Source organism: Haliotis cracherodii, unplaced genomic scaffold (assembly GCF_022045235.1).
Source record: "Haliotis cracherodii isolate W230 unplaced genomic scaffold, xgHalCrac1.p SCAF_1, whole genome shotgun sequence".
Taxonomy (NCBI): domain Eukaryota; kingdom Metazoa; phylum Mollusca; class Gastropoda; order Lepetellida; family Haliotidae; genus Haliotis; species Haliotis cracherodii.
In genome coordinates this window covers 85,102,915-85,128,536 of record NW_027266264.1, presented here as the reverse complement: position 1 = coordinate 85,128,536, position 25,622 = coordinate 85,102,915, and the positions used below count along the sequence as shown (strand labels likewise).

Genomic DNA, 25,622 nt, shown 5'->3' with positions numbered 1-25,622 from the left:
TTAGCCTGTTATGTACTGAAAATGTCAACACGGGAAATTGTTACATTACAGATCGGCCACTATGCAAATTTTGTTGGCACGCATTGGTGGAATATTCAGGTGAAGGAATGTGAATATGTGTGTTAGCAGAGTAATTGTCTGTCACTTCATATGAACAACAACACTAGTAATCTGACTGTCAGTTGCAATTTGAAGATAATAGTTAGGACACTTGTACATGGATTTCAACTTTTATTTCAGCACAGATGCTGGTCCCTTGAAAAGAATATGTAAGGAAGCTAAAAGCCATGTCTACTGTCTTCATAGGAGGAGCTATAGAATATGTTCGCCACGATTTTTATTCAATGATTCAAGGGCTTATTGTAGAGTTGGGGGTAACCTAAACTAACCTTAAAGCTATCTATAATGGCAGCTCTTTATAGTCTGTCTCTGATGATATATGAATAATCCTGTAGACAGCTAACCTGGCGATATTATGCTGCAAGTTAATTCGTACAGGTAGTCGTTATGTGTACTTTCTACACTGGACATGCTAAATTAAGACCAGCTTTGACGTGTATTGCAGGGTAAGACGATGCTAAGACAACTGCATCAGTCTTAAAGATGAAAGATAAATGAATATTTGCAATGTGCTATTGGCCATCTGTTGACGCAGGCTCAAAGTGCTAACACCATTAATTGTTAACCCAGTCAGTGCATCAGTGTGTACTCAATTACGATCAAAGCTCCCCAGATAGTATACAACACTAGCTGCCCATGAGGCTCCATCTCATCCTACCGTATACCCATTCACTGATTGGTGAACAGAGGCATATATTGAACGAAGTCGCATGTGCTAAATATGCTTCAGTGAGGGGCAGGACAGAAGCCCATGAAACTCTCAAGAGTGGAGCTGCTGAACAAGGTTACCCAAGATATGAGACTGACATGTTACCAAACTGAAACATCAAAAGTATTTTCTAGTTCATTGCTAACAGGAATAGGACCTTACAAAATGTATTCTCTTAAATTTTGAAACCTGGAAGTGGAACACATGAAATATGACCTTTATCTTGTTAAGTTATACATTTATTTTCAGGAATCATCCTTTGTGTACACGCCTCAGGCTCTCACAGGGCCCAAGGAAATCAACCATGATGTGCTGTTTAGAGAGGGACAGACATTGCATGTAGGTATAACAAAACAAACAAACATGTCAAACATAAGCAAGTCTCACTGTGGCCATCTTGTCCCTAAGCCATGCCACCATATTTGTACTTGCTCTGTGATGTGCTGTTTAGAGAGGGACAGACATTGCATGTAGGTATAACAAAACAAACAAACATGTCAAACATAAGGAAGTCTCACTCTGGCCATCTTGTCCCTAAGCCATGCCACCATATTTGTACTTGCTCTGTGAATCTAATCTAATCTTCCTGAAGCAAGGGCGTTAACTGACTGTAAAAGTCTAGTGTCCGCGCTTGCAATACTTGACTGTAATTTCCTGTAGCTCATAACAAATTATGTCACTCCTATGTCACTCCTATTGACCAATCACATTTCACCTCTCATATCACTTACATTCGCTTCAAACAAAATGGCGGTACCCACTCAAGACTATCTCATCGATAATTGTTGACTTCGTTATTTGATTTTGATTGGACTATGCATAGACTCATTAGTCCAACCCAAAAATAACAGGGCAGTTGGGTAGCCTAGTGGTTAAAGCGTTTGCTCTTCACGCCGAAGACACGGGTTCAATTCCCGACATGGGTACAATGTGTGAAGCCCATTTCTGGTGTCCCTCGCCGTGATATTGCTGAAATATTGCTAAAAGCGGCGTACAAGCGTACTTCCTCACTCATCCAAAAATAACTCCATAATGCCAGGCTAGTTCGGCAAGGGTGGAAACTGGACTTTACAGTCAGTTAACTCCCTTGCCTTGAGCATGTTGGGAAGATGCCATATTACTTAATCAGTTGTTACTTAGGGCATATGTCTCCCACCATGTATATGCCAGCCTGTGTTTTGGCTTCTTCAGTGTTTATTTTGCATTCATAAAATATTGCTATGGGAGGTGTAACTTATTATGGGGGATGGGGGCGGGGGAAGAGAGATTGGCCTAGTATAGGTCTGTATCATATTTTGCTGACACCCCCATTTCGTGCAACACTTTGACATTTACTCAGTTTACCCAATCCTGTACCACATCCCCTCTTGCTCTCTTGATTAATACCAACTTGGTATTTGTCCCAGGGTGAGGTGACGTACACACCTCGTCTCATAGCTGTTGATCTGAAAGGGAGTCTGAAGGCATTGAGAAGGGAGGGAACTCTGTATGAGGCAGGACAGGAGGAAGACGTGAAGTGGTAAGTTGTATGTGCTTTTAGCAGAATACTGCACAACCAGCCTGCTTCATCTGCCGTGGCACTCCACAAACTAATGAACAGTAGTCTTAGTGGTATGTTGCATTCAGTTGACATGATAGCTTCTAAGCAAGTGAGGGACGGTCGGGTAGCCTAGTGGTTAAAGCGTTCGCTCATCACACCGAAGACCTAGGTTCGATTCCTTACATGGGTACGTGTGAGGCCCGTTTCTGGTGACCCCCGTCATGATATTGCTGGAATATTGCTAAAAACGGCATAAAACAATACTCACTCACTCACTCACTCACTCTAAGCAAGTGAAGTATTTGACTTGCCAGGTTTTTGTTGATTCAAGACCATCTTCATTTTCCCTGAGTTACATAATGATTATTTGTGATTATGTTTACAGTGACGTCTTGTACAAGTTGTAGATTGAACGTGTAGCATCCTAGCTGTGTTAATTGTGCTTTTGACATGTTTAAGATGGATATGTCATAATTGAAAATGTGAGGGAAATCTGATAAGTAAGCATTGAATGGTTTTGAACTTGTTTTCTATATGAATATTCAGTGTTATGTGGAGATGAACAGCATCTTTCTAATCATGCTTCTGTAGGGAGAGTGATGTGACACTTCATGAGTCCAGCCCAGTTGAGAAGAATGAATTCCTTGAAGACTTGGATCGTGTTGAGGTAAGTAACCCAGTTGAGGTGAGTTACCCAGTTGAGCTAAGCTCCTCACTTGAGGTGAGTTATGCAGTTGAGCTAAGCTCCTCAGTTGAAGTGAGTTACCCAGTTGAGCTAAGCTTCCTCAGTTGAAGTGAGTTACCCAGTTGAGCTAAGCTCCTCAGTTGAAGTGAGTTATCCAGTTGAGCTAAAGGATCCATGTATGTAGAGCAAGTCTTTTTTGTGTCTTTCATTAAATGATACCAGTAGATTACAAAATGAAATTGTTTAATAAAATTTTTGAACACTGAGGTTCTGCTGTCCTAATAATCAAAGTCATTGAGTCACCATCTTGATGTTTTCAAACATTTTTATAATTTAAGGCCATTTAACTTCATATTTCAATGTTGTTGTGCCATTTTACGTTAGAATTAGATAGTGGGGAAGCAATGGAGGATTTATTTGGATTTGTGTTTTTCACAACCACAGGTTCTTTGAGATAGAACATTTGATGTTTTGTTTCAGGCGGAGCAGATGTCAGATGTCCCTCGAAATCTAGAGGACAAACTTGAAGACCCTGATAAGAAACCAAAACTTGGTAGGGCTACTTTGAACTTGCTGATTCCTTTCTAATTCAGACATAGAGAATCTGTCTGCTTATGGTGGGGGCACTGAACACAGCAGCTATAGACAGATAGGTTTCAATATATATGGTTTCATTATTAGAGAGGAGTTCTGTTCAAACTTGAGGGAGACGGTACGGTAACCAAATGGGTAAAGTGGTTGCTTGTCACGCCGATGGCCCGGTTTGCATTCCCCTCATGGGTACTATTTGTGAAGCATATATTATTGTCCCCTGGTGGAAAGCTAAATGCAGCGTAAAACCATAATCGCTCACTTTAAGACTTGATTGAAATGCTTGTTGATAATTGTAATGCTTTCTGAAAGACCAAAGAACTTGAGTTATCTGCTATGGTGCAGCTATCCTGCATTTGGCAGATAGAGCTCCCCTCCTCTGAAGGGATTCCAGGTTAGGATTGGTCCCCAACAATCTTTGCTTGTCATAAGAGACAACTGTATGGATCAGGCTGTCATAATATAAACCACTGACTTGTCTGGTCCAATATTTACATTATACCATGTAGGGTATCCAATATCTACAGGCCACCATAACATACAGCTGGAATATTGTTATCCTGCCTGGTGATCGGCATTAAAGGGATAAAACAAGGACTCTGATTTAGAATACCTTGTCGGGGTCCATTATTTACAGGCCACGGTCGCATACAGCTGGAATATTGCTGAGTGCAACATTAACCAGCAACGAAACAAACAAACAAATCCATTTTAAACAACACTAATTTGTATTCTGTAACCATGGTAACCACATTTACTGATGTTCCTGTATTTCATCCATTGTTACCTCAGAGAAGCCTGAGACAGAAGATGCCGTGTTTGGTCGTAAACTGTACGATCTGGACGACACTGTGTCCGTGTGGTCCGACTTCCTGCGCGTTCACCTTCATCCCAAGTCTCTGCACATAGTGGATGACTTCATACACAAGAAGTGAGTCAATTCAAGTCAGTCTGTGATGGAATGAAACCTTGTCAACTCCAACTCTCCTTGTGTTGTTCAGACTGTGTGTATACTGGGGTCTAATGTTGGCACTGCACTTGTCTCAAACTGGACTATGGAGTTAGTGAGTGAATTTATGCTGTATCGGCCACCTTGCATCTATTTTAGCAATGGATGTGTATATATGTGTATATATATATATATATATATATATATATATATATATATATATGACTGTGTAGTACCAAAGTTCTAGACTGACTTCCTGCTTGGAGAGCGGAAGGTGGGTGCTTCAATCCCTGGCCATGTCACACAAAAGGCATTAAATTATGGTACTTATCATTTTGATGTCATCGCAAAACTCTAACATCATAACAGATTCAGCCAAATATTTGTACTATGCACATATGGAAAGAAATGTACAGCCTAGGCTAGGAACCTGGGGTGATAAGTGATCTTCACACAAAAGCTGGCCTTGATGTAATGTCAGATGAGATGTCAGATGAGATGGGGGCATGCCCGCTCCACTTTTAGAGTCAACCAATTTCCAGCACTTTCCACACAGTGCCAAACCAGTCAAGTGGCACTTGAACATCACAGAATAACCCACATGTCTCTCTAATGTTTGACATCCATCTATGCTGTCCCGAAACTTTACAGATAATTCAAGCATATATATAAAATATGATAACTTCCTCCCCATTGCTTACATTAAATAATACTATATTCCTGACAACTAATCATTGTCCAAATACAATGCAATGAACAGAAACAATGTAATACAGTTACAATCATTGTTTAACAATAGATTACACTGCCATATGATGATAGTATGCAGTATTGATTAGGGCTTGGACAAGTCCAAATTTGCTACCCGGGTACCCAACCCCCTATTACCTGAACCAGGGAATTGTTTTACCAAAGCCCTGGCATAAACTATTTAGATACACGTATAGAACAATCCATTCATACATACACTGAAGTTGACTGAAGCTTTATCTTTGCTCATATAAAAGTCAGAGAGAAATGCAAACATTGGGACTTGTCTAACCGTGGGGTTTTCTTCCGATTGTTATTAAACAATCTATCACATGACAAACCATGGGTCCGGGTAATCCTGTGGGTACCCGGGTCCTACTCAGTACCCACCCAACCCGAGTACCCGAGTTACCCATCCCAGCCAAAGTATTGATACAAGATCTCATGATGCAACACGAGGGTTTCTCACACAACAAAGCTCCCTTATGACAAACACATTTGTACATTGCTTCACCTGTGCATTGCCTGAGGTTTATGAACAGCCCTGTGTTCCAGTGAGGAGCAGCCGTTTGACATGTTCCAGCTGGGTGCCGGTGTATTGAAAAATGTAGATGCGATGGACGCCATGGAGGACCAGATTCGATTCTTTGTGGAGGAGTGCGACCACCTCCAGGTACACAAAATGGGGGCAGTGTGTAGCCACTAGTTTGTTTGTTTGTTTGTTTGTTTGTTTGTTTGTTTGTTTGTTTGTTTGTTTGTTTGTTTGTTCTTCAACACCGCACTCAGCAGTATTTCAGCTATATGATGGCGGTCTGTAAATAATCAAGCCTGGACCAGACAATCCAGTTATTGACATCATAAGCATCGATCCATGTGATTGGGATTGATGACATGCATCAACTAAGTCAGTGAGTCTCACCACTTGATCCTCTCATTTGTAGCAATTAGTACCAGCACACTGAGATGTAATCTTGCATGAACTCATGTGCTCCATCTGTGTCCATAGGTATAATGGACCTGTGAAGATTCCGGGGTAGAATATTTCTTCAGCAACCCATGCGGGTGGTCAGGCTCGCTGATTTGGTTGATGCATGTCATCGATCCAAATTGCGTGGATCGATGCTCATGACATTAGTCACTGGATTGTCTGGTCCAGACTCGATTATTTACAGACCGCTGTCATATAGCTGGAATATTGCTGAGTGCTGCGTTAAACAACAAACCAACCAACCAACCAACCATAGGTATAATGGTAAAACTCTACATTGTCTGTCACCTTCATTCTTAATGTGAGAAGAATCTGTATATTGGCATGTTCACATCTGTTCAGTGCATTCAAACTCGGCTTTCTATATACTGGCAGGCAGAGATGCTGTTTAGTCTCCACCAAATCTTGTACATGTGTTTTGAGATGTTATGTTATTGTGGTTCTATGGTGTTTTTGTCTGTCATTGTTCACCATGTTCACTCGAATGTTTATGAATTCACATCACCAGCAAATTAATGAAAGCTTTCATGACCATCACATTGCTACTCGCAGTTCCCTGAAGTATGTTCAAGGTACATGGTGGCGTGTTGTGTGTGTTGCAGGGGTTCCACCTGCTGATGGACTGGTGTGATGGGTTTGGGGGGTACGGGGCTGGCCTCCTCCAGTACTTAGAGGATGAGTTCACCAACAAGGCTCGGATGACGTGTGCTGTGTCACCCGCCATCATGCCTGATTCTGTGAGTTTGCCAATAAACATCATGCAACTGTTAGTTTGAAATCTCTGTCTTCCATGTGATTCCTGCTTAGAAGGTTTTTTGAAAACTTACATGGGCAAGGAATGGTAAGGTGCCTTGAGATGTCCATAATTCAGGAATTGAGGATTTGTTTACAAGTTATTGTTGAAGTATCCATGTGATTATATGAACGAGCTTTAGATTTTGTACATTTCAACACTTATATGTTTGGGACTACATGGATAGGTAAGATTCAAATGGCTGATTGAAGAAGTTTTCTTGAAGTGTTTTTCTATAACTTGAAGGTAGCAAATCTTTGACTGAAGCAGATGTTTTTAGGATATTTGATGGAAAAAATGCAGACATGCGGTAACAAATTCATTGGGTCACAGACTTTAAGATTTCCAGTTGTCCAAAAAGGGCCCTTAACCTACGCCATCCCTTCTGGAAATGATGGTCAATGAAGCAATCTCACCGGAACAGTACCGTTCAGATAAAAGTACCGTTCAGATAACAGGTTTTCACTGTGCATGTCTGTGTTAAGTTGGTGTAATAGAAGTTGAACAGGAGTGCCTAAGGCAAATGAACAACGAACCCCTTTTCAGATTAAATCATTTAGATATCTTTGAAAAAGTCAAATATTCCCAGTACAGTTCAGGGAATATGCTTGAAGGAGCACTGCTGAAATTGAAAAATCAATCACTATTGAAAACAAATATGAAAAAGCCAGTCCATCTGGCGAAAATAGAAAATAGAACTCTACTTTTGTGATTCTTTTTGGTATATATGAAGGATGAAAATGAAAACACATTTGTAGCAAACTGATGCTCTGTTTCAGACTGTTCGACAGCGTGCCAACAGAATCATAAACAGCGCATTCTGTCTAGACAAGGGAGGTAACTTGAGCTCTCTGTTTATCCCAATGTCTCTGACTGACTCTCTGTGGAGGAAGATGGGACCACCTCGGGACTTGCCCCATCTCAGCTACAAGGTAAGAAGCTGAAGGGCAGAATATTTATCTAAAACATCATTTTTAAACTTTTAAAGTACAAAATATGTTTTCGGTTGTGATATGTAAGTCATAGTGATGTGTTATCCTCCAGGTCAGAACAGGTCTCCAGTACCCCCTGACTCTCCCTGTGGGGAGTCCAGGTCAGAACAGGTCTCCAGTACCCCCTGACTCTCCCTGTGGGGAGTCCAGGTCAGAACAGGTCTCCAGTACCCCCTGACTCTCCCTGTGGGGAGTCCAGGTCAGAACAGGTCTCCAGTACCCCCTGACTCTCCCTGTGGGGAGTCCAGGTCAGAACAGGTCTCCAGTACCCCCTGACTCTCCCTTTGGGGAGTCCAGGTCAGAACAGGTCTCCAGTACCCCCTGACTCTCCCTGTGGGGAGTCCAGGTCAGAACAGGTCTCCAGTACCCCCTGACTCTCCCTTTGGGGAGTCCAGGTCAGAACAGGTCTCCAGTACCCCCTGACTCTCCCTTTGGGGAGTCCAGGTCAGAACAGGTCTCCAGTACCCCCTGACTCTCCCTGTGGGGAGTCCAGGTCAGAACAGGTCTCCAGTACCCCCTGACTCTCCCTGTGGGGAGTCCAGGTCAGAACAGGTCTCCAGTACCCCCTGACTCTCCCTTTGGGGAATCCAGGTCAGAACAGGTCTCCAGTACCCCCTGACTCTCCCTGTGGGGAGTCCAGGTCAGAACAGGACCCTGGTACTTCCTGGTGGTCTCCCTGTGGAGATTCCAGGTCAGAACAGGACCGTACCTCCTGCTGGTCTCCCTGTGGGGAGTCCAGGTCAGAACAGGACCCTGGTACTTCCTGCTGGTCTCCCTGTGGGGAGTCCAGGTCAGAACAGGACCTGGTACTTCCTGCTGGTCTCCCTGTGGGGAGTCCAGGTCAGAACAGGTCCCTGGTACTTCCTGCTGGTCTCCCTGTGGGGAGTCCAGGTCAGAACAGGTCCCTGGTACCTCCTGCTGGTCTCCCTGTGGGGAGTCCAGGTCAGAACAGGTCCCTGGTACCCCCTGACTCTCCCTGTGGGGAGTCCAGGTCAGAACAGGACCCTGGTACTTCCTGCTGGTCTCCCTGTGGGGAGTCCAGGTCAGAACAGGTCCCTGGTACCTCTTGCAGTTCTACCTGTGGGGATTCCAGGTCAGAACAGGTCCCAGGTACCTCCTGCTGGTCTCCCTGTGGGGAGTCCAGGTCAGAACAGGACCCTGGTACCTCTTGCAGTTCTACCTGTGGGGATTCCAGGTCAGAACAGGTCCCTAATACCTTCTGCTGGTCTCCCTGTGGAGATTCCAGGTCAGAACAGGTCCCTGGTACCTCCTGCTGGTCTCCCTGTGGGGAGTCCAGGTCAGAACAGGACCCTGGTACCTCCTGCTGGTCTCCCTGTGGGGAGTCCAGGTCAGAACAGGTCCGTGGTACCTCCTGCTGGTCTCCCTGTGAAGATTCCAGGTCAGAACAGGTCCCTGGTACCTCTTGCAGTTCTACCTGTGGGAAGTCCCTGTGTGTCATGGTGCCCCACTGTGTGTCATGGTGCCCCACTGTGTGTCATGGTGCCCCACTGTGTGTCATGGTGCCCCACTGTGTGTCATGGTGCCCCACTGTGAGTCATTGTACCCCAGAGGTGTGTGACATGGCTGATCGTGTCATTGTACCCCAGGCGGGCCGATGATCATGTTTTCACTCGTAGAATTAAATATGGGAAAGTTATTACACTCAATCTTTGAACATTTGGCGGATATATTGTATTGATACATTTGTATTTGTATTTTCAATGACAGGGACAACTAGACTACCACACCAGTGGTATCCTGGCAGCGTGTCTGGACACACTGTCCCTCCCATACCGGCAAGACGGGTACTCCACTACGCTGGCCGATATCACTGGCTCATTTAACAATCTCGGAAGAAAGGTACGTGTGAGCCAAGCCACTGTCAACTTCACCAATGCATCGGTCTTCATCTGAATATGTGTACAGACAATCCAATTCAGTTTTGAATCTTGGAAATAAAGTGTTCAGTATTGTCTAGTTCAAAAGATTGTATCCTCCCAGAATGCTGTGACCGACTTTATTGATACGAAAGAATCAGGTGTTCTTTAATTTCTTTTAGTAATATGTATAGCTGGAACATTCCTGAATGCAGCATTAAACAACAAACATATTGAATTGACTTGATAGAGTGAAGAAAACAAGTTAAGCTTCATTTGTGAAAGCTTGTGTCGCCAAGTAACCAAGTTATGAAACAGAATGCCTGAGGGTCCCCCTTGTATCCCACAGGTGTCAGCTGTCTACTCGAGCCTCCCCTTCCCACTCACCCCCCAGGGGACGTTTGTTGAGAGTCTGATGTCCCACAAGGACCAAGCCCCCTGGTATTCCCTCACCCCCCATGTTGGCACCTGCCCTCACCCCTACATGCAGTCGTGTGTGGTCAGGGGGGTTCCAGCCCACAGGATAACCAGGTGAGGGTGCCCTGTAACACAGAGGCATGTAACAGAGGCATGTAACTTAGTAAAATCTAAATATTTTTTACATTTGTATACTTATCCTGCATTACTCCGTATTGCATTTACTGCTGTCTTTGACAGAGTGACGAACTGTGTGAGATCCAGCTGCTGAAGAAAGTTGTCCCAACCAGTTCAGGAGGCAGCGCCCTCTCACAGTCGGCACGTGACCCGGAAGTCATGACGTCACACAAAAACACATAACTGCTTTAAACATAACATCTGAAACTTCGTGGGGAGGTAGCGTAGCGAAAGGGAGGGCACTTAGACTTCGTAATGCAGGATAAGTATACAAATGTAAAAAATATTTAGATTTTACTAAATTTTTTAACTTATCCTGCATTACTCCGTATTGCATCTTTATCAGACGGCATGGCCGGTGGGCATACCTGCAGATGTGAACCATATTAAACCCTCGTCTAGGTCCGATGAATCCGCACCGCATACAAGTGATGACCGGAACATCTACGACCATTCCTGTCTTCAGGAAACAAGAGTCGATGCAAAAACGAAACGCCCGAATAGGTAACCGAAATACAATGAGGCGTGTTGCCAAAATATATAACTTACCGAAGAGCGAAAGCGAAACGCAGTAGAGCCCTCTAATCTGAGGCGATAAACACCAGAGAGTTCGACGGGCCCCGCTCGGGGAATCGAAGAATCAGCGGCGTCGGCGGCAAAATTTACGACCAATCCCTTGAGCGAATGCGAAACGCAGGAGAGCCCTCTAGGCTGGAGGCAAGGAACACCGGTGAGGTCGACGGGCACCGCTCAGGTATCAGAGAAGCGTTGGCGTCGGCGCCGGTGTCCACATCTACTACCATTCCTGTCGTCAGGAAACGAGAGTTGATGCAAAAAGTAAAACCCGGATAGGTGACAGCAATAGAATGAGTCGGGTAACCCAAAACTAAAACTGACCTAAGAGCGAATGCGGAACGCAAGAGATCCGTCTCGTCTGGGGTGATAAACACCAGAGAGGTCGACGGGCCCCGCTCAGGGTATCGGAGAATCAGTGGCGTCGGAGATAGATGACCTGTTGGGCTACAACCAGGGACCAAAACTGTGAACGCCGGCGACAACTTTCAAGGCTACATCACGGAAGTAGTGGTTGGTGAAGGCGGTGTCCGATCGCCACGAACAGGCTTCCCTGAACGACTGGATGGAACAGTATACCGTGAAGAACCATTGTAAATACGATCGCCCTGATCTCATTTTATTTCAGGTGATAGCCTTTGGGGGGAGGGTCCAATCCGGCGGCTCATAAGCTTTAAGGATGACCGTCCGGAGCCACAGGGAAAAGTATTCCGGCTGACCAACGACTGCGACGAAGGGGAGACCGGCAGAAAAAGGTGTTTCCTAGACTTGCGGCAGTCTTTAGATCGTAGAATAACCTTCAGTGCCCTTACTGGGCATAATGACGCTCATCCTCATCCTCGGCACCCACACTGGATGAGGGGGGAGGGGACAAGGAATGATCTATCAGGCTGTCCTGGGAGTTGAGTCTTTACGCTGACGTCCCAGTACGGTCCATGATGAACGGCGCCCTGGGTACCGCATTCGAACCGGGCACGGGAGACGTCGAGGGCGTGCTGTACATGGACTCGAGCGGCAGTAGTCAAAACCAGTAGAAATACCTGTCTTCTACTTAAGGTCGTAGAAGGAAGACGAGGGGAGTGGTTCGAAGGGCGTTGAAGACCACATTCAGATCCAACGCAGGCGGTCCGAACTTGGCCTTCAGGTCTTCAAGACTGAACGAGCGCAGCCAGGCCCGTAGGTCAGGAATTTTCGTCTTTCTCCGATCGTCCGAGATGGCCAGAACGGAGTAGATGGCGACCAGGTGTGTGGGGGTGGTAAGCCCTTCAACCGACGGGTGCTACGCAAGTACAGAAGGAACTGATCCAGGATCTGCGGTGACGCTGTCATCGGATCCTGGTGTTTGTCAGAACAAAATGCCTGGAACAAGCATCATTTATCAGCATACAGTCCCCCTGTAGATGGACGGTGGGCTGAAGCAATAGCCTTGGTCGCTATAGCCGAATAGCCCTTGGCTTTCTGCAGGTGTGTCAGGCGTGCAGACGATAACATGCGGGTATGAGGGTGTGGCAACAGACCGTGTGGATGGAGCAGAAGGTTGGACCACACCGGAAGTTCCAGGGGTTGTCTCTGGGTATGTTTCGGAGGTCGATAACCCAACTTCTGGCTGACCAATAAGGCGAGACCAAAGTCAATGGCAGGGGTCGAGTGGCCTGGATCTCTGAAGAACCATGGGAGGGAGAACCGGAGTCGGAAAAGCGTACACGCGTAATCCTTCTCAGGAACGAAGGAAGGCTTCGACTGCCACAGCGGTCGTATCCGGCACAGGTGGAATGGAAGACGACAGCTGGCCACATTCAGATATGAGGCAAACAGATCTAGGGTTGGGGTGTCGACCGTTTGACATATTCTGGCCCGAGGCGCCGGAGAGCGTGAGGCGTCGGAGAGCTTGAGGCGCCTGGAACGCCGAAGATGGTGATTCTCGGGGGCGCCGGTCGAGTTTGTAGCGCCGGGAGAGGGGCGAGTACTCTGGGTCCGCAAACACCACACTACGGTGACGTCGTCAGTGGACACGATCAACAGGGCGTGACCGAGAAAGCACTGTCAGCAAGCGACGTCCTGGATAAGCCTTTATCTCGAGGCTGTTGCTGTGCCAATGGTGTTGATCTCTGGATCACAGGTGGTCACAATGTGGGCTGGTGTGGGCCACTAGCCACTGACAAGGTGGCAGGGGAGGTAGTCAGCAACAGGGGTCTGCGATTGCGTACCGTCGGTACGATTCGGAAAAAGGTGTGATGGCCTGCGAGCCAACCTCAAGTAGACGAAGTAAACCAGCTTCACAATCGACCGCCGGGGCATCGACGTAACCGGGTAGTAGGAAGTCGAGGCAATATGGCCATTGCACGAAGTAATGAGATCGTTTTCATCCCTGAAGCGGCGTATAAGTACTCCTGTTCTTATATCGAGGTGACGATGGAGGACGACAACACGATACGAGGCAGGTATGCAACAGGGGTCAGTGGGACGGCCGAGGGACTTTAAGTATCAAATCGACACTGTGTCCGGTAGTCAAGGCGGAAGATAGGAAGGTGTCGTAGTCGAAAAGATCAAACCGGACGAAGGAAGGCGATCTTTTCCATCCCTTGAACGCCTATAGGCGCTATCGTTCTTACAGCGAAGGGTTGATGAAACAAGGTTCCTCGTGACAGCCGTGTTGGTAGAGGAGGTCTATTGTTTCCAACATCCGTACATGGATGGACTGCGACAGGCGCCTGGTTGAGTGGTAGCACCAAGCGTACAGTTAGACATGGAAACCAATCTGTAGAAATACATGGCACCCCTTGCCATGGTAAGTTGACCTAATTCCGGTCGGAGTTGTTGACAGTCCGAGTACTTGACACGTGACATGTAAATCACACTGCGCAGTAGCCGAGAAAACCGCCTTGGAGTCGGAACTGAGGTGCAAACTCCACACACAGACAATCCTCAATGAACTGCGTGAGAGGCGATCAAGTGGTGTACCCGAGTTTTGCGATAAAACACGGAACCCCATGGGCGTCGTGGAAAACCCGGTGAGCGCCGAGGAAGAGTCTCTTTCAGGAGCGCTGGCGCTAGGGTAGGGTAGAACAGCGTTGGTGTCGGCGATGTCGACGAAGTAAACTCTTTGTAAGTGGATGTCGTCGTCGAATCTGATACAGACGCTGTTCACATGACGCTCTGTTTCGATGGAAACCCGCAGGTCATCTCTCCGGAATCATAGCGCTTTAAACGACGGGATTATGGATAACGTCTCAGTGGGCAAGTTGAATCAGACCAACTGTCTATTGGTTGAAAAGATTCCACCCAGGAAGTAGAACGATAGTCACGATCCCGAAGACCGACGGGAGAGTAGCGACAGGAGCGGCGACAGTTGTTTCACCATGCTTCTCCGTGTGACGAGTTATGAGACGGCAGCAAGAGAAGAGGGCAGCAAGAGAAGAGGGCAGTGGCGCCGGGGAGGCGATTGCCGATGGTGCCCCTTAAGCCGCAGTAGAAGATCGGATAGTCGGCTCGTTGATCTGAGCTTGATAAAGCTTGTTGATCTGGGCGCCGGAGGTCATCTTAGGCGCCGGATATATCATAGGCGCTTCTTCCGTAACTCTTGAGGCGCCGGAGTAGTCAGAGGCGCCAGAGACATTAGAGGCGTCGAAGATCATGAGATCAAAGACCTTAGAGGCGCCGGGAGCGCCGAAGACATCAGAGGATGCGGAGGCGCCGGAGCGCGGAGACATCAGAGGCGCCGGGAATTCACGAGGCGCCGAGACATCAGAGGCGCCGGGAGCGCACGAGGCGCCGAGACATCAGAGGCGCCGGGAGCGCACGAGGCGCCGAGATGTCCCGGCGCTCCCGGCGCTCCCGGCGCTCCCGGCGCCTCAGATGTCTCGGCGCCTCGTGCGCTCCCGGCGCATCAGAGGCGCCGGAGGCGCCGGGAGCGCCGAGACATCGGAGGCGCCGGGAGCGCCGGGAGCGCCGGAGGCGCCGGGAGCGCACGAGGCGCCGAGACATCAGAGGCGCCGGGAGCGCCGGGAGCGCCGGGAGCGCCGAGACATCGGAGGCGCCGGGAGCGCACGAGGCGCCGAGACATCGGAGGCGCCGGGAGCGCCGGGAGCGCCGGGACATCAGAGGCGCCGGAGGCGCCAGGGGCGCCGGAGACATCAGCGTTGATGTGGTGGTGTTGGAGACCGTGAACGGTCGTATGTCGTGCCAGGGGAGGCAGACTCTACGTTGGGAGCGCTGGAGCCGCCGGTGGAGTAGGAGACCGTGAACGGTCGTATGTCGTGCCATGGGAGGCAGACTCTACGTTGGGAGCCGCCGTTGGTGCTGGGAGCACTGCGAAGCTCCGCTGAGCGCTGCTGCCGTCAACGTAGGTGGGGGTCGACGAGCACGTTGAGCGAGGTGTGTCCTGGATACTCGCATGAGCTGAAGGATCACAGCGACGAATGACTGCAACATCGGCACTGCCTTGTGAAAGTACAGGGCGTCGTACAATCACGGCAGAAAGGGGCGGCCCCGACCAGATTTGTTCCCGCGGCAACAAGTGCAGCGAGGCAGAAAATCTGGAATTTAAGCAAAACATAACTATGTGGCAAAGCCACAAAGTGCGGGAAGCATAATGTGATTCAGAAACTTTGTATTTCAATGAAGTTTATGAGATCAAACAATGACGCTAAAAGGTAGCGAAAAAGCATAGCTTTAAGCAAACACATAACCATGTGGCCAATCACAAAGTATGGGAAGCATAATGTGATTCAGAAACTTTGTATTTCAATGAAGTTTATGAGATCAAACAATGACGCTAAAAGGTAGCGAAAAAGCATAGCTTTAAGCAAACACATAACCATGTGCAAACACGTAACCATGTGGCAAAACCACAGAGTACGGGAGACATAATGTAACTCAAAAACTTCGTATTATATTGAAGTTTATGAGAAGAAACAATTACGCTGAGAGGTAGCGGAAAGGCAAGGCTTTAAGCACACCAAAACAACATACATAAATGTAATGTATTACCCAAGCCAAAGAGAGAATTCAAAACGCAGAACACGACATTACGTGGCCACGTGGTGAATGGCCAAAATGGCGGGAAAGAAAACAAAATGGCGGGAACAACATTGCGCCCGTAAATTACTGTGACGTGAGCCACAGACGAGCGATAAACGTTACAATTTACGAATGGGAAGACCCTAAGGTCACGGCCCATAACAGGTAACAATGTAGCAGCATATAATGAATGTAGAAACACGCAAAATATAAAAAACAAATAATAAGCTTTAATTTCCACAAGGGATACACAGTACGTCCGTCCGTGGAGGTGACAAAGCAGTTATGTGTTTTTGTGTGACGTCATGACTTCCGGGTCACGTGCCGACTGTGAGAGGGCGCTGCCTCCTGAACTGGTTGGGACAACTTTCTTCAGCAGCTGGATCTCACACAGTTCGTCACTCTGTCAAAGACAGCAGTAAATGCAATACGGAGTAATGCAGGATAAGTTAAAAAATAAAGGCATTTAACACCATCATGTAACACAGCAATTTAACACAGGCATATAATGCAGGCATTAAACACAGCCATGTAACGAAGGCATGTAACACAGGAATATAACACAGCCATGTAACGAAGGCATGTAACACAGACATGTTACACAGGCATGTAAAGTACAAAGTACACAGGCATTAAACACAACCATGTAACGAAGGCATTTAACACAGCCATGTCACTCAGCCATTTAACACAGGCATTAAACACAGACATGTAACGAAGGCATGTAACGCAGGCATGTAACACAAGCATGTAACACAGGCATGTAACGCAGGCATGTAACACAGACATTTTACACAGACATGTAACGAAGGCATGTAACACAGGCATTAAACACAGACATGTAACACAGACATGTAATGAAGGCATGTAACACAAGCATGTAACACAGACATGTAACGAAGGCATGTAACACAGGCATTAAACACAGACATGTAACGAAGGCATGTAACACAGGCATTAAACACAACCATGTAACACAGGCATGTAACGCAGGCATGTAACACAGACATTTTACACAGACATGTAACGAAGGCATGTAACACAGGCATTAAACACAGACATGTAACACAGACATGTAATGAAGGCATGTAACACAAGCATGTAACACAGACATGTAACATGGCCATGTCACACAGCCACTTAACACAGGCATATAATGCAGGTATTTAATGCAGGCATCTAAAACAGGCATGTAACACAGACATGTAACGAAGGCATGTAACATGATATTTCATGCTGATTTCAACCTTTAAATAAATGACATTTTTATGTCAAGCTTTAGATAATGCCTGTTTGTTTAAGAATTATATACAGAATTGTTTGCATTTATGGAGGGAATATGTAAAAAAAACGGTGTGCACACTGTGTGTGAACACAAAATAGATTTTGAAGTAAATTTTTGTAAAGACCGAAATAATTTCACAGGCTCCTCATTTAACCATTAACATAAAAGAACTGTACACAACAATAAAGCAATAATGCAAGACATTCCACTCCATTCTAGCAGCAGCCAATCAGGGACCAATAGTCTGTAAGTGGGCATGGCTTTTTCATTTTTCTCTTTATAGAAGCATAAATGCCAAAACATTTTTATGAAGTTAAACTTGTATATTGTTTGTGTTTTCAGATCTGAGCCGACACCTAACATCCCAGGAATACTGACAGGCTGTTCTTCTCTCAGTGAGATTCTCCACCTGTACCTGTCAGAGACCTATCCACGAACCCTAAAGTAAGTCACACAAAGTTGTCTCCCTTGGTTTGAAACTCACATTCCAAATCAGACCTTGTTTTTTTTCACTGAAACCTTTAGGAGATATAACCTTCTTTAGTGAGCCACAAGATCTAATATTGTGATATAATAATTAATATATATACCCCTGTGATTGTTGTTTTGATATCCATGCTGAAACTGATAAGGTCACATGTCTCTCATATTACAGTGCTGGCTGTACAATGCGAGATGCTTGTAAAGTTGTCTCCCCTTTCCCACACGTTTTCTCCAGCAAAGTGTCCAACAATGGCTACATCTGTGATACCGACCGGCCATCATACCAAGGTAGCTACAAGAGTTTTCTTCTCTTATTAACAGATAGCTTCTTTTAGAATATCAAGACATGAAACTTTTAGGTTGATATCAAGGGCAATATTCTTCAGACTATTCAAGTGCCCTTGCTAATTTTTCAAATTCAAATACGATGTAATCATGTCATCTCATTTTAAAACGGCAAAGGTATTTTGTTGAGCTTCTCTATTTCCTGTTTCATGGCAATTACTGGAGATCAAATGGTTGAATAATTTAGAAAAATAGTTTTCATGATTGATTATTACACTGTAGCTATGCTAAAATAGTTTTGAGAGATTGCTTTGGAACATTAATGTATTGACAACATGTGTCTCAATTTCATGACTTATTCTTGTAGCTATTTAGGAAATGTAGTTTTCACGATTGCTAAAATATGTTTGATAGATTGCGTTTGAACATTAATGTATTGACAACGTTTCTTGGTCTGTGTCTATTTGGCTGAAACAAGGACAATGCACCGTTTAATTTTCACCAAAGAGAAACATACATTTTGTTTCAGGCGTGGAGTCAGTTCCTGTAATGACATCGCTTCAGTCTAATGACAGTGTGTACAACCTGACCAGTAGTCTCCTCAGCGAGGCGGCTCGGTTCAACATCAGGAAGCACCATCACTACCTGGAGGCAGGGCTGGAGGAAGATGAGTACCAGGAAACACTGGACAATGTGTCCAGCCTCGGGCAGTGCTACCAGACAGATACATCCGCAACCTGACACCTGCTACAACAACCTGGACATAGCTCTGGACTACACTGCACTGTTTGATACAGGGACAGGACCCCATGACCAGACTCTGAGATGCTTTGTTGCTGTGTGACCCGTGAAGATCTGGGGTAGAATACATCTTCAGCAACCCATGCTTGCTGTATGAGGCGACTAACGGGATCGGGTGGTCAGGCTTGCTGACTTGGTTGATGCATGTCATCGTATCCTAATTGCGTGAAATGATGCTCATGATATCAATCACTGGATTGTCTGGTCCAGACTCAGTTTTTATCAGACCACCATCATGTAGCTGGAATATTGCTGAGTGTGGCATTAAACAACAAGCAAGCAAACAAACCATCAGTCATTGCTGTGTTCATCTGAAATTGTCAGTGCAGTACTCTGGAAGCTTCATTAAACCATCCATTGATATCCAAAGATGATCCTTGTTAGGCCAGTATTTGAAAATACGAGAGGTCTTGAGGTCCTTGAGGTTTGCCCTCACAGAATTTGAAATAATCCTTATCTGTTAACATTAACAACTAGTACCAACAGTGTCAGATTGTGCATGAATGTTGATTTGTGTGATGTGTGAGGATAACATGATGGTCTACCACACCGTGAGTGAGTGAGTTCAAATTTAAGGTCGCACCGTCATTTTTTTAATCATCTTGCAACAAGAGCAAGTTGTTTATATATACTACTTAAAAGAAGTTAAAGAACACCCAATGCTTTCATATTACTATAGGTTATCTGTCGTGGCAGAAACAGGTGTCACACATGGAAATAGGCCACCTCTGTAGTTATAAGTCTGCAGAATGTTGAATAATAAACCAATGATGCATGAGTGTCACATGTATTTTTTATGATTTCGGTTTTGATACTTGATGATGGCTAAGTGTGTGTCCATCATTTATTGTGACTGAATATTGTTTTATGCCACAGTATTTCAGCTGAATGATTGTCAGTGCAAGAGGAACCAAAGGAAGATTTGACAAGCCAGGATCTGTGTCACGAGGGCATTCGTCACCACTCGCCCCTTTCCGTAACCTGCCCCCCTATCGATGAATGTCATGTGTACGACAAACCAATCAGAATACGTGTATGATTTTAAGTTCTTCCTCAAAGAATCCCTCAGAAACTATTTTTGATTTACATATGTCTTGCATCTAAAAATATACCCAAGACACAGTTAAATGTGTTCAATCATAATGTATAATTCCGCATGTCCTGATGTGCTTTAAATTGCATCTGAAATACATATAATATATGGGGAAATATACTCAACAACAAAAGTTCCTGTGACCAATATTTTAGTGTATTTTTCAAACAAGTACAGTTTGTTTTACAATATTGTAGTATATGTATGGAATCAAGTCACAAAAACGCAACTGCTACAGAAAAGCATGTATTCCATGCAAAAGTTGACTTTTATGCAAGCCCCATGCATTGCACTACCCAAGAATGGGTATAAAAACATGTGCGTTAACGGGATTCCTTATGCATTGTTTGGCATCGAGCTGACAACAACCACTCAGAAAAACAACAAAATTTCACAATTATTCAACATTATGAAATGCCACGCCTGTCCGGAAATGAGCGTCTGCGAGCCATTGGTATGTTTGAAGCAGGATCGAGTCAATGTGATGTTGCAAGACAATTTAACGTCCACAGAAACACCATTTGGTGTTTATGGCAACGTTGGCAACAGACGAATGCAGTCAGAGACCATCCTCAGAGTAACAGTAGATTCCAGCCAGCAACAGTGACTGCAAGAAGCATCCCTGGCCTTCCACGAATATCTTCACAAACCGTACGTCGTCGTCGCTGCAGATGTGCAGAGATTGTCGCCAGAAGACCAGCCAGACGTCCTATTTTGACAGGATACAACCGTCAAGCACATCTACAGTGGTGCAGACAGCATCTACGCTGGACGGGCATGCAGTGGGGACCAAGTTCTATTCACTGACGAGTCTCGTTTTCACCTCAGCCACAGCCATGGACAGATTCGAGTGCACCGACGTCGAGGTGAACGTTACGTCAATCCTTGTGTCATGGAAGAAGATCGGTTCTAGGGCGGCAGCGTTATGGTATGGGGTGGGATTACAGCAAGGCAGAGGACCCGTTTGATAGTGGTAGAGGGAAATCTCAATGGACAGCGCTACCGCGACGAGATCATCGGCCCTGTTGTTCTACCGGTTTTTGCGTTGTCATGGCCCAAGCATTACCTTTCACGCCCAGCGTCATATTGCTCGACTTGTTCAGGACTCTCTTCAACAAAACAACGTGAATGCCATCCCCTGGCCGGCTCGCTCCCCTGATCTCTCACCAATCGAGCACATGTGGGATGAGATGGATCGGCGCCTTCGACGTCAACCACGTGTTCTACAGACTCTCCATGAACTTCGAAACATGCTCCAGCAGATATGGACAGATATCCCACAGGACTTTGTGCGACGCCTGGTCCATTCCATGAGACAAAGATGTGTTGCTTGCATCGCAACCAGAGGTGGACACACACGCTATTGATTTGTAAATTAACATTTTGGCATGTCCATGTTTTGTTTTGTTTATGAAATCACGCAAGTCAGTATGGCAAATTAAACCATTTGAACACTTACAGGAGTCTTTTATCTGTTGCAAACCGAAATTGTTTCAGATTTTGTAAATATGTGAACCATTACCCAACGAGTTGACCATTGTTTTAGGTATCCCCGTTTGCGCTAACATGGAACCTGGTCGCAAAATGGCTATGAGAGGGGCACGAGTCGCTATTCGGCTTGTCCCGGAATAACATCACTTATGTCATGAAGGTTGAATATCAATCAGTGATATCGCACATATTGGTCCCGTTAAATGAGTGGTCCACTTGTTCCCTCCATGTCACCAACTGTTTTGCACAAGATGGACAAAATTACCTGATTTCATCTTAGGCTTATTTGTATGACCTGCCTCACTTTGACACACCGATATTACAGAAATCATGGTTGACCCACATTCCACACAACCTTCTCAATCACTCCCTCACATTAGACTAATATGGTTATTTAGAAAAAAACACCATTTTGTACTGTATCGTCTGAGATTGTTAATAAAAAATAATAAGACACTCTATGTAATTTGATACAGATATCTCTGTCAGAGGAGGGGTCAGCTTCAAAAACTTCAAGAACTTGAATATCATTGTGTCAAATGCATGGGATTTATTTCATTCCCTTCAAAACATGTAACAGAACACCCAATGCCACAGATCATGTTAAAGGTTTCATCTGTCTCTTCCTGTTGCGATTGATTTCCGTACTATAGGAGTTGAGGGAGATTTAACCATATAGTTAAGATTCAATGGAAATCTGACCCGTGAAGATCCGGGTTAGCATATGTCCTCAGCAACCGTGCTTGCCGTAAAATGCTTGTTGTAAGAGGCGACTAGCATGATCGGGTGGTCAGACTCGCTTTCTTGGTTGATGCGACCCATGAAGATCCCTGGTAGAATAGATCTTCAGCAACCCATGCTTACCATTAAAGGCAACTATGCTTGTCGTAAGAGGAGACTAGCAGGATTGGATGGTCAGGCTCGAGGACTTGGTTGATGCATGTCATAGATCCCAGTTGCTTGGATCGATGCTCATGATGTCAATCACTGGATTGTCTGGTCCAGACTCGATTATTTACATGCCGCTGTCATATAGCCGGAATACTGCTGAGGGCGGCATTAAACAAACTGACAAAGACAATAGAAATCTTGTGTTGTTCGAATGTCTCTAACAAAGGGGTTCAAAACTTATGGTGTGTTGTCTGTAAAAAGCTCCTCAGCAACCGCTGCACCTATGCAACGGAAACTTGGACCAGGTTTCCACCAAGCATGATATCAAACCTTGTTTTGGAAATCAGTAATCTGTGTGGCAACAATTACGTTACACAGATGTTATTATTTTCCTATCGACATTTGACTACATACCCATGTGAGCTACAATGTCTTATGACTATTTTCCCATAATGCATTCTACCAACGGAGTGCCACTAATAAGATTATTTCAAATTTATGATAGTCCTACATCGCCTTAGTTATTTTTAATATCATTTGGGACGCACTTTTATTCAGGACATCTTGTGTACAATTTATGTCTTCACATTCTTCCAACTTCTAACTTCAAGACATCAACCCCAGAACATAACATGTCTCAGATTTCATTGGGCGTTAAAGGCAAAATAGTGATGGAAAATTGTTTGAATGTACAATCATTGATGGCATCACATGAACATGTGTAAGAAGCATCTCCTCTCAAGTAGCACCTGTCACTCGCACAATTTCCATAAAATGTAATTACTTTTGTTTGTTTGTTGTTTAACGCCACAATATACCAGCAAAATGAGGACAGTCTGTAAATAATCGAGACTGGACCAGACAATCCAGTGATTGACATCATGAGCATCAATCCACACAAGTCCGCAAGCCTGACCACCCGATCCCGTTAGTCGCCTCTTACAGCAAGCATGGGTTGCTGACGACCTATTCTACCCCGGCGTCACGGGTGAGGAGTGATCAATGGTAAGAATGACAGTTACCTCTGCTCCACTCTGATTAGCTGTCGACTACACAAACTCATTACCCCAAATCTAATTAACTTTTTCATTTTTAAACCTAACAGTTTTAATTTTGAGGTTTGAAGTCAGCGAGCCAGACCACCCGATCCCGTAAGTCGTCCCTAATCACAAGCATAGTCGCCTTTTGTCAAGATCACCCTGCAGTACCTGTTTAATTTGATTTTACTGTAGACATTCGTGTGGACTGATGTGTGCAGATTGTGTAAGTGGCTTGGGGTTTGTATGGCACAATTTTCATAAAAACAAGTATGTGTTTATTTGTTGCCTCGCCCTGCATTAAATGCCTGTCAGAGATTTATCCTGAAGCACCCGTTGTGACATCCTAACAAACATCAGCAGTGTGTGACATCAACACTTCAAGTGCACATACGTTTTCACTGATTGTTACATTTTCCTAATGCCCTGGATTGGGATTGAAAATCCATATTCGACATAACACTACAAATGTCGACATAACACTACAAATGTCGACATAACACTACAAATGTCGACATAACACTGCAAATGTCGACATAACACTACAAATGTCGACATAACACTACAAATGTCGACATAACTACAAATGTCGACATAACACTACAAATGTCGACATAACACTGCAAATGTCGACATAACACTACAAATGTCGACATAACACTACAAATGTCGACATAACACTACAAATGTCGACATAACTACAAATGTCGACATAACACTACAAATGTCGACATAACACTACAAATGTCGACATAACACTACCAATGTCGACATAACACTACCAATGTCGACATAACACTACAAATGTCGACATAACACTACAAATGTCGCCAGTTTCTGCTTCTAATACGGTGAATGTTTTTTGGCATAAACACTCCTCAATATGATACCCCATTCATTAGAAGAGTATATATTTGCACCTTGCGCCTTTCACTTTGCTTTACCCCAAAATCATCAAAAAAACTACTGTGGTAGGTGGGATCTAAGCATTAATGCGGATAAAACAATCTGATATATTCATGAAGGGCTGTAGGCAAGCTAAGAGTGAAATGTGGTTCCATGGTGGACAATCGCTTGAGGTAGTTAATCAGTTTAAATATCGTGTCTTAATATTTTCTTCTTCACACGCCCAAAGGCATTAGTAGATCAAGCTTGAGAATCAATTGCTTCTATTTACATTTAGTACTAGACCCTCAAAAACAGGTTGCGCCATCCAGAATTTAAGCTTCTCGGGCAACCCCCAGCAGCTTTCAATCCATTTACCACACTCAAAGTCTGATCAGTACAGGATGGGGACAACAGTTACAATGTCACCTATACCAGGTAATCCGCTATGTCCGGTAGTCGCCATCAAGCACTACCTGGAGGCGCGCCCCTCCGGCCCACAACATGCATTCGTCCACTTTGACCATTCCCCCGTTACAAGGTACCAATTCCAGGCACTCCTAAAAAAGGCCTTAGCACACAGCAACATAAACACGGCCTGCTATTCTTCGCACTCCTTCCGCATTGGGGCAGCCACATCAGCAGCCATGAACGGGGTGCCTGAACACCTCATACAACAATACGGCAGGTGGAAATCAGATTGCTACAATGCTTACATACGCCTACCAACAAATTCAATGTTGCACAATTAAATCAAATAGTCTTTCATGGTACTTACTACACTTCTTATTGTTTACAGTTTGGATGGTGGGATCCAGCTACATGGCCAGGGCACGGCAGTACTTGCTCCTGAAGGGCACCAGCCCGAACCAACCGAGGATGCTATGGCTGGCACGAGGGGGGATGAGGTGGAAGGAGCTGGACACCATTCTGGATGCACAGGTCAAGGCGACACGGCGCAGCCCCAGAGCCCTCATCATTCACCTGGGCTCCAACGACCTGTGCTCGGTCAAAGGCAGCCAACTCTACCTTGACATGGTGGCATCAATCCTTCGGATACAACTCCAGCTTCCTGACACCAAGATCATCGTATCCTCAATGCTGCCCAGGCGCTACTGGCACGATGCCAGGGATCCACGAAAGATCGAGGGGATGCGGAAGAATATCAACCGCCGACTGACCAACCGAGTC

The 25,622-nt window shown here is 45.4% G+C and overlaps 1 protein-coding gene across 1 annotated transcript; it reads left to right on the top strand.

Annotated features, from left to right (window-relative positions):
• Positions 1-21,288, top strand: LOC139452002 (protein misato homolog 1-like). The gene is made up of 14 exons (XM_071233317.1): positions 1-99; positions 1,079-1,168; positions 2,236-2,348; positions 2,961-3,036; positions 3,535-3,607; positions 4,438-4,576; positions 5,900-6,017; positions 6,935-7,069; positions 7,905-8,057; positions 9,846-9,977; positions 10,344-10,525; positions 17,808-17,909; positions 18,121-18,236; positions 18,763-21,288. The coding sequence occupies exons 1-14, from the start codon at positions 22-24 to the stop codon at positions 18,972-18,974; spliced, it is 1,719 nt and encodes a 572-aa protein (XP_071089418.1). The 5' UTR covers positions 1-21; the 3' UTR covers positions 18,975-21,288.
• Positions 21,289-25,622: the final 4,334 nt, after the last annotated feature.

Bases quoted from the DNA above. Each gene is read 5' to 3' on its own strand.
- LOC139452002 (XM_071233317.1), top strand. From the start codon at position 22: ATGTCAACACGGGAAATTGTTACATTACAGATCGGCCACTATGCAAAT. The intron at 6,018-6,934 runs GTACACAAAATG...TGTGTGTTGCAG, and splicing joins AGGAGTGCGACCACCTCCAG to GGGTTCCACCTGCTGATGGA. The intron at 10,526-17,807 runs GTGAGGGTGCCC...TTGTGTTTTCAG, and splicing joins CCAGCCCACAGGATAACCAG to ATCTGAGCCGACACCTAACA.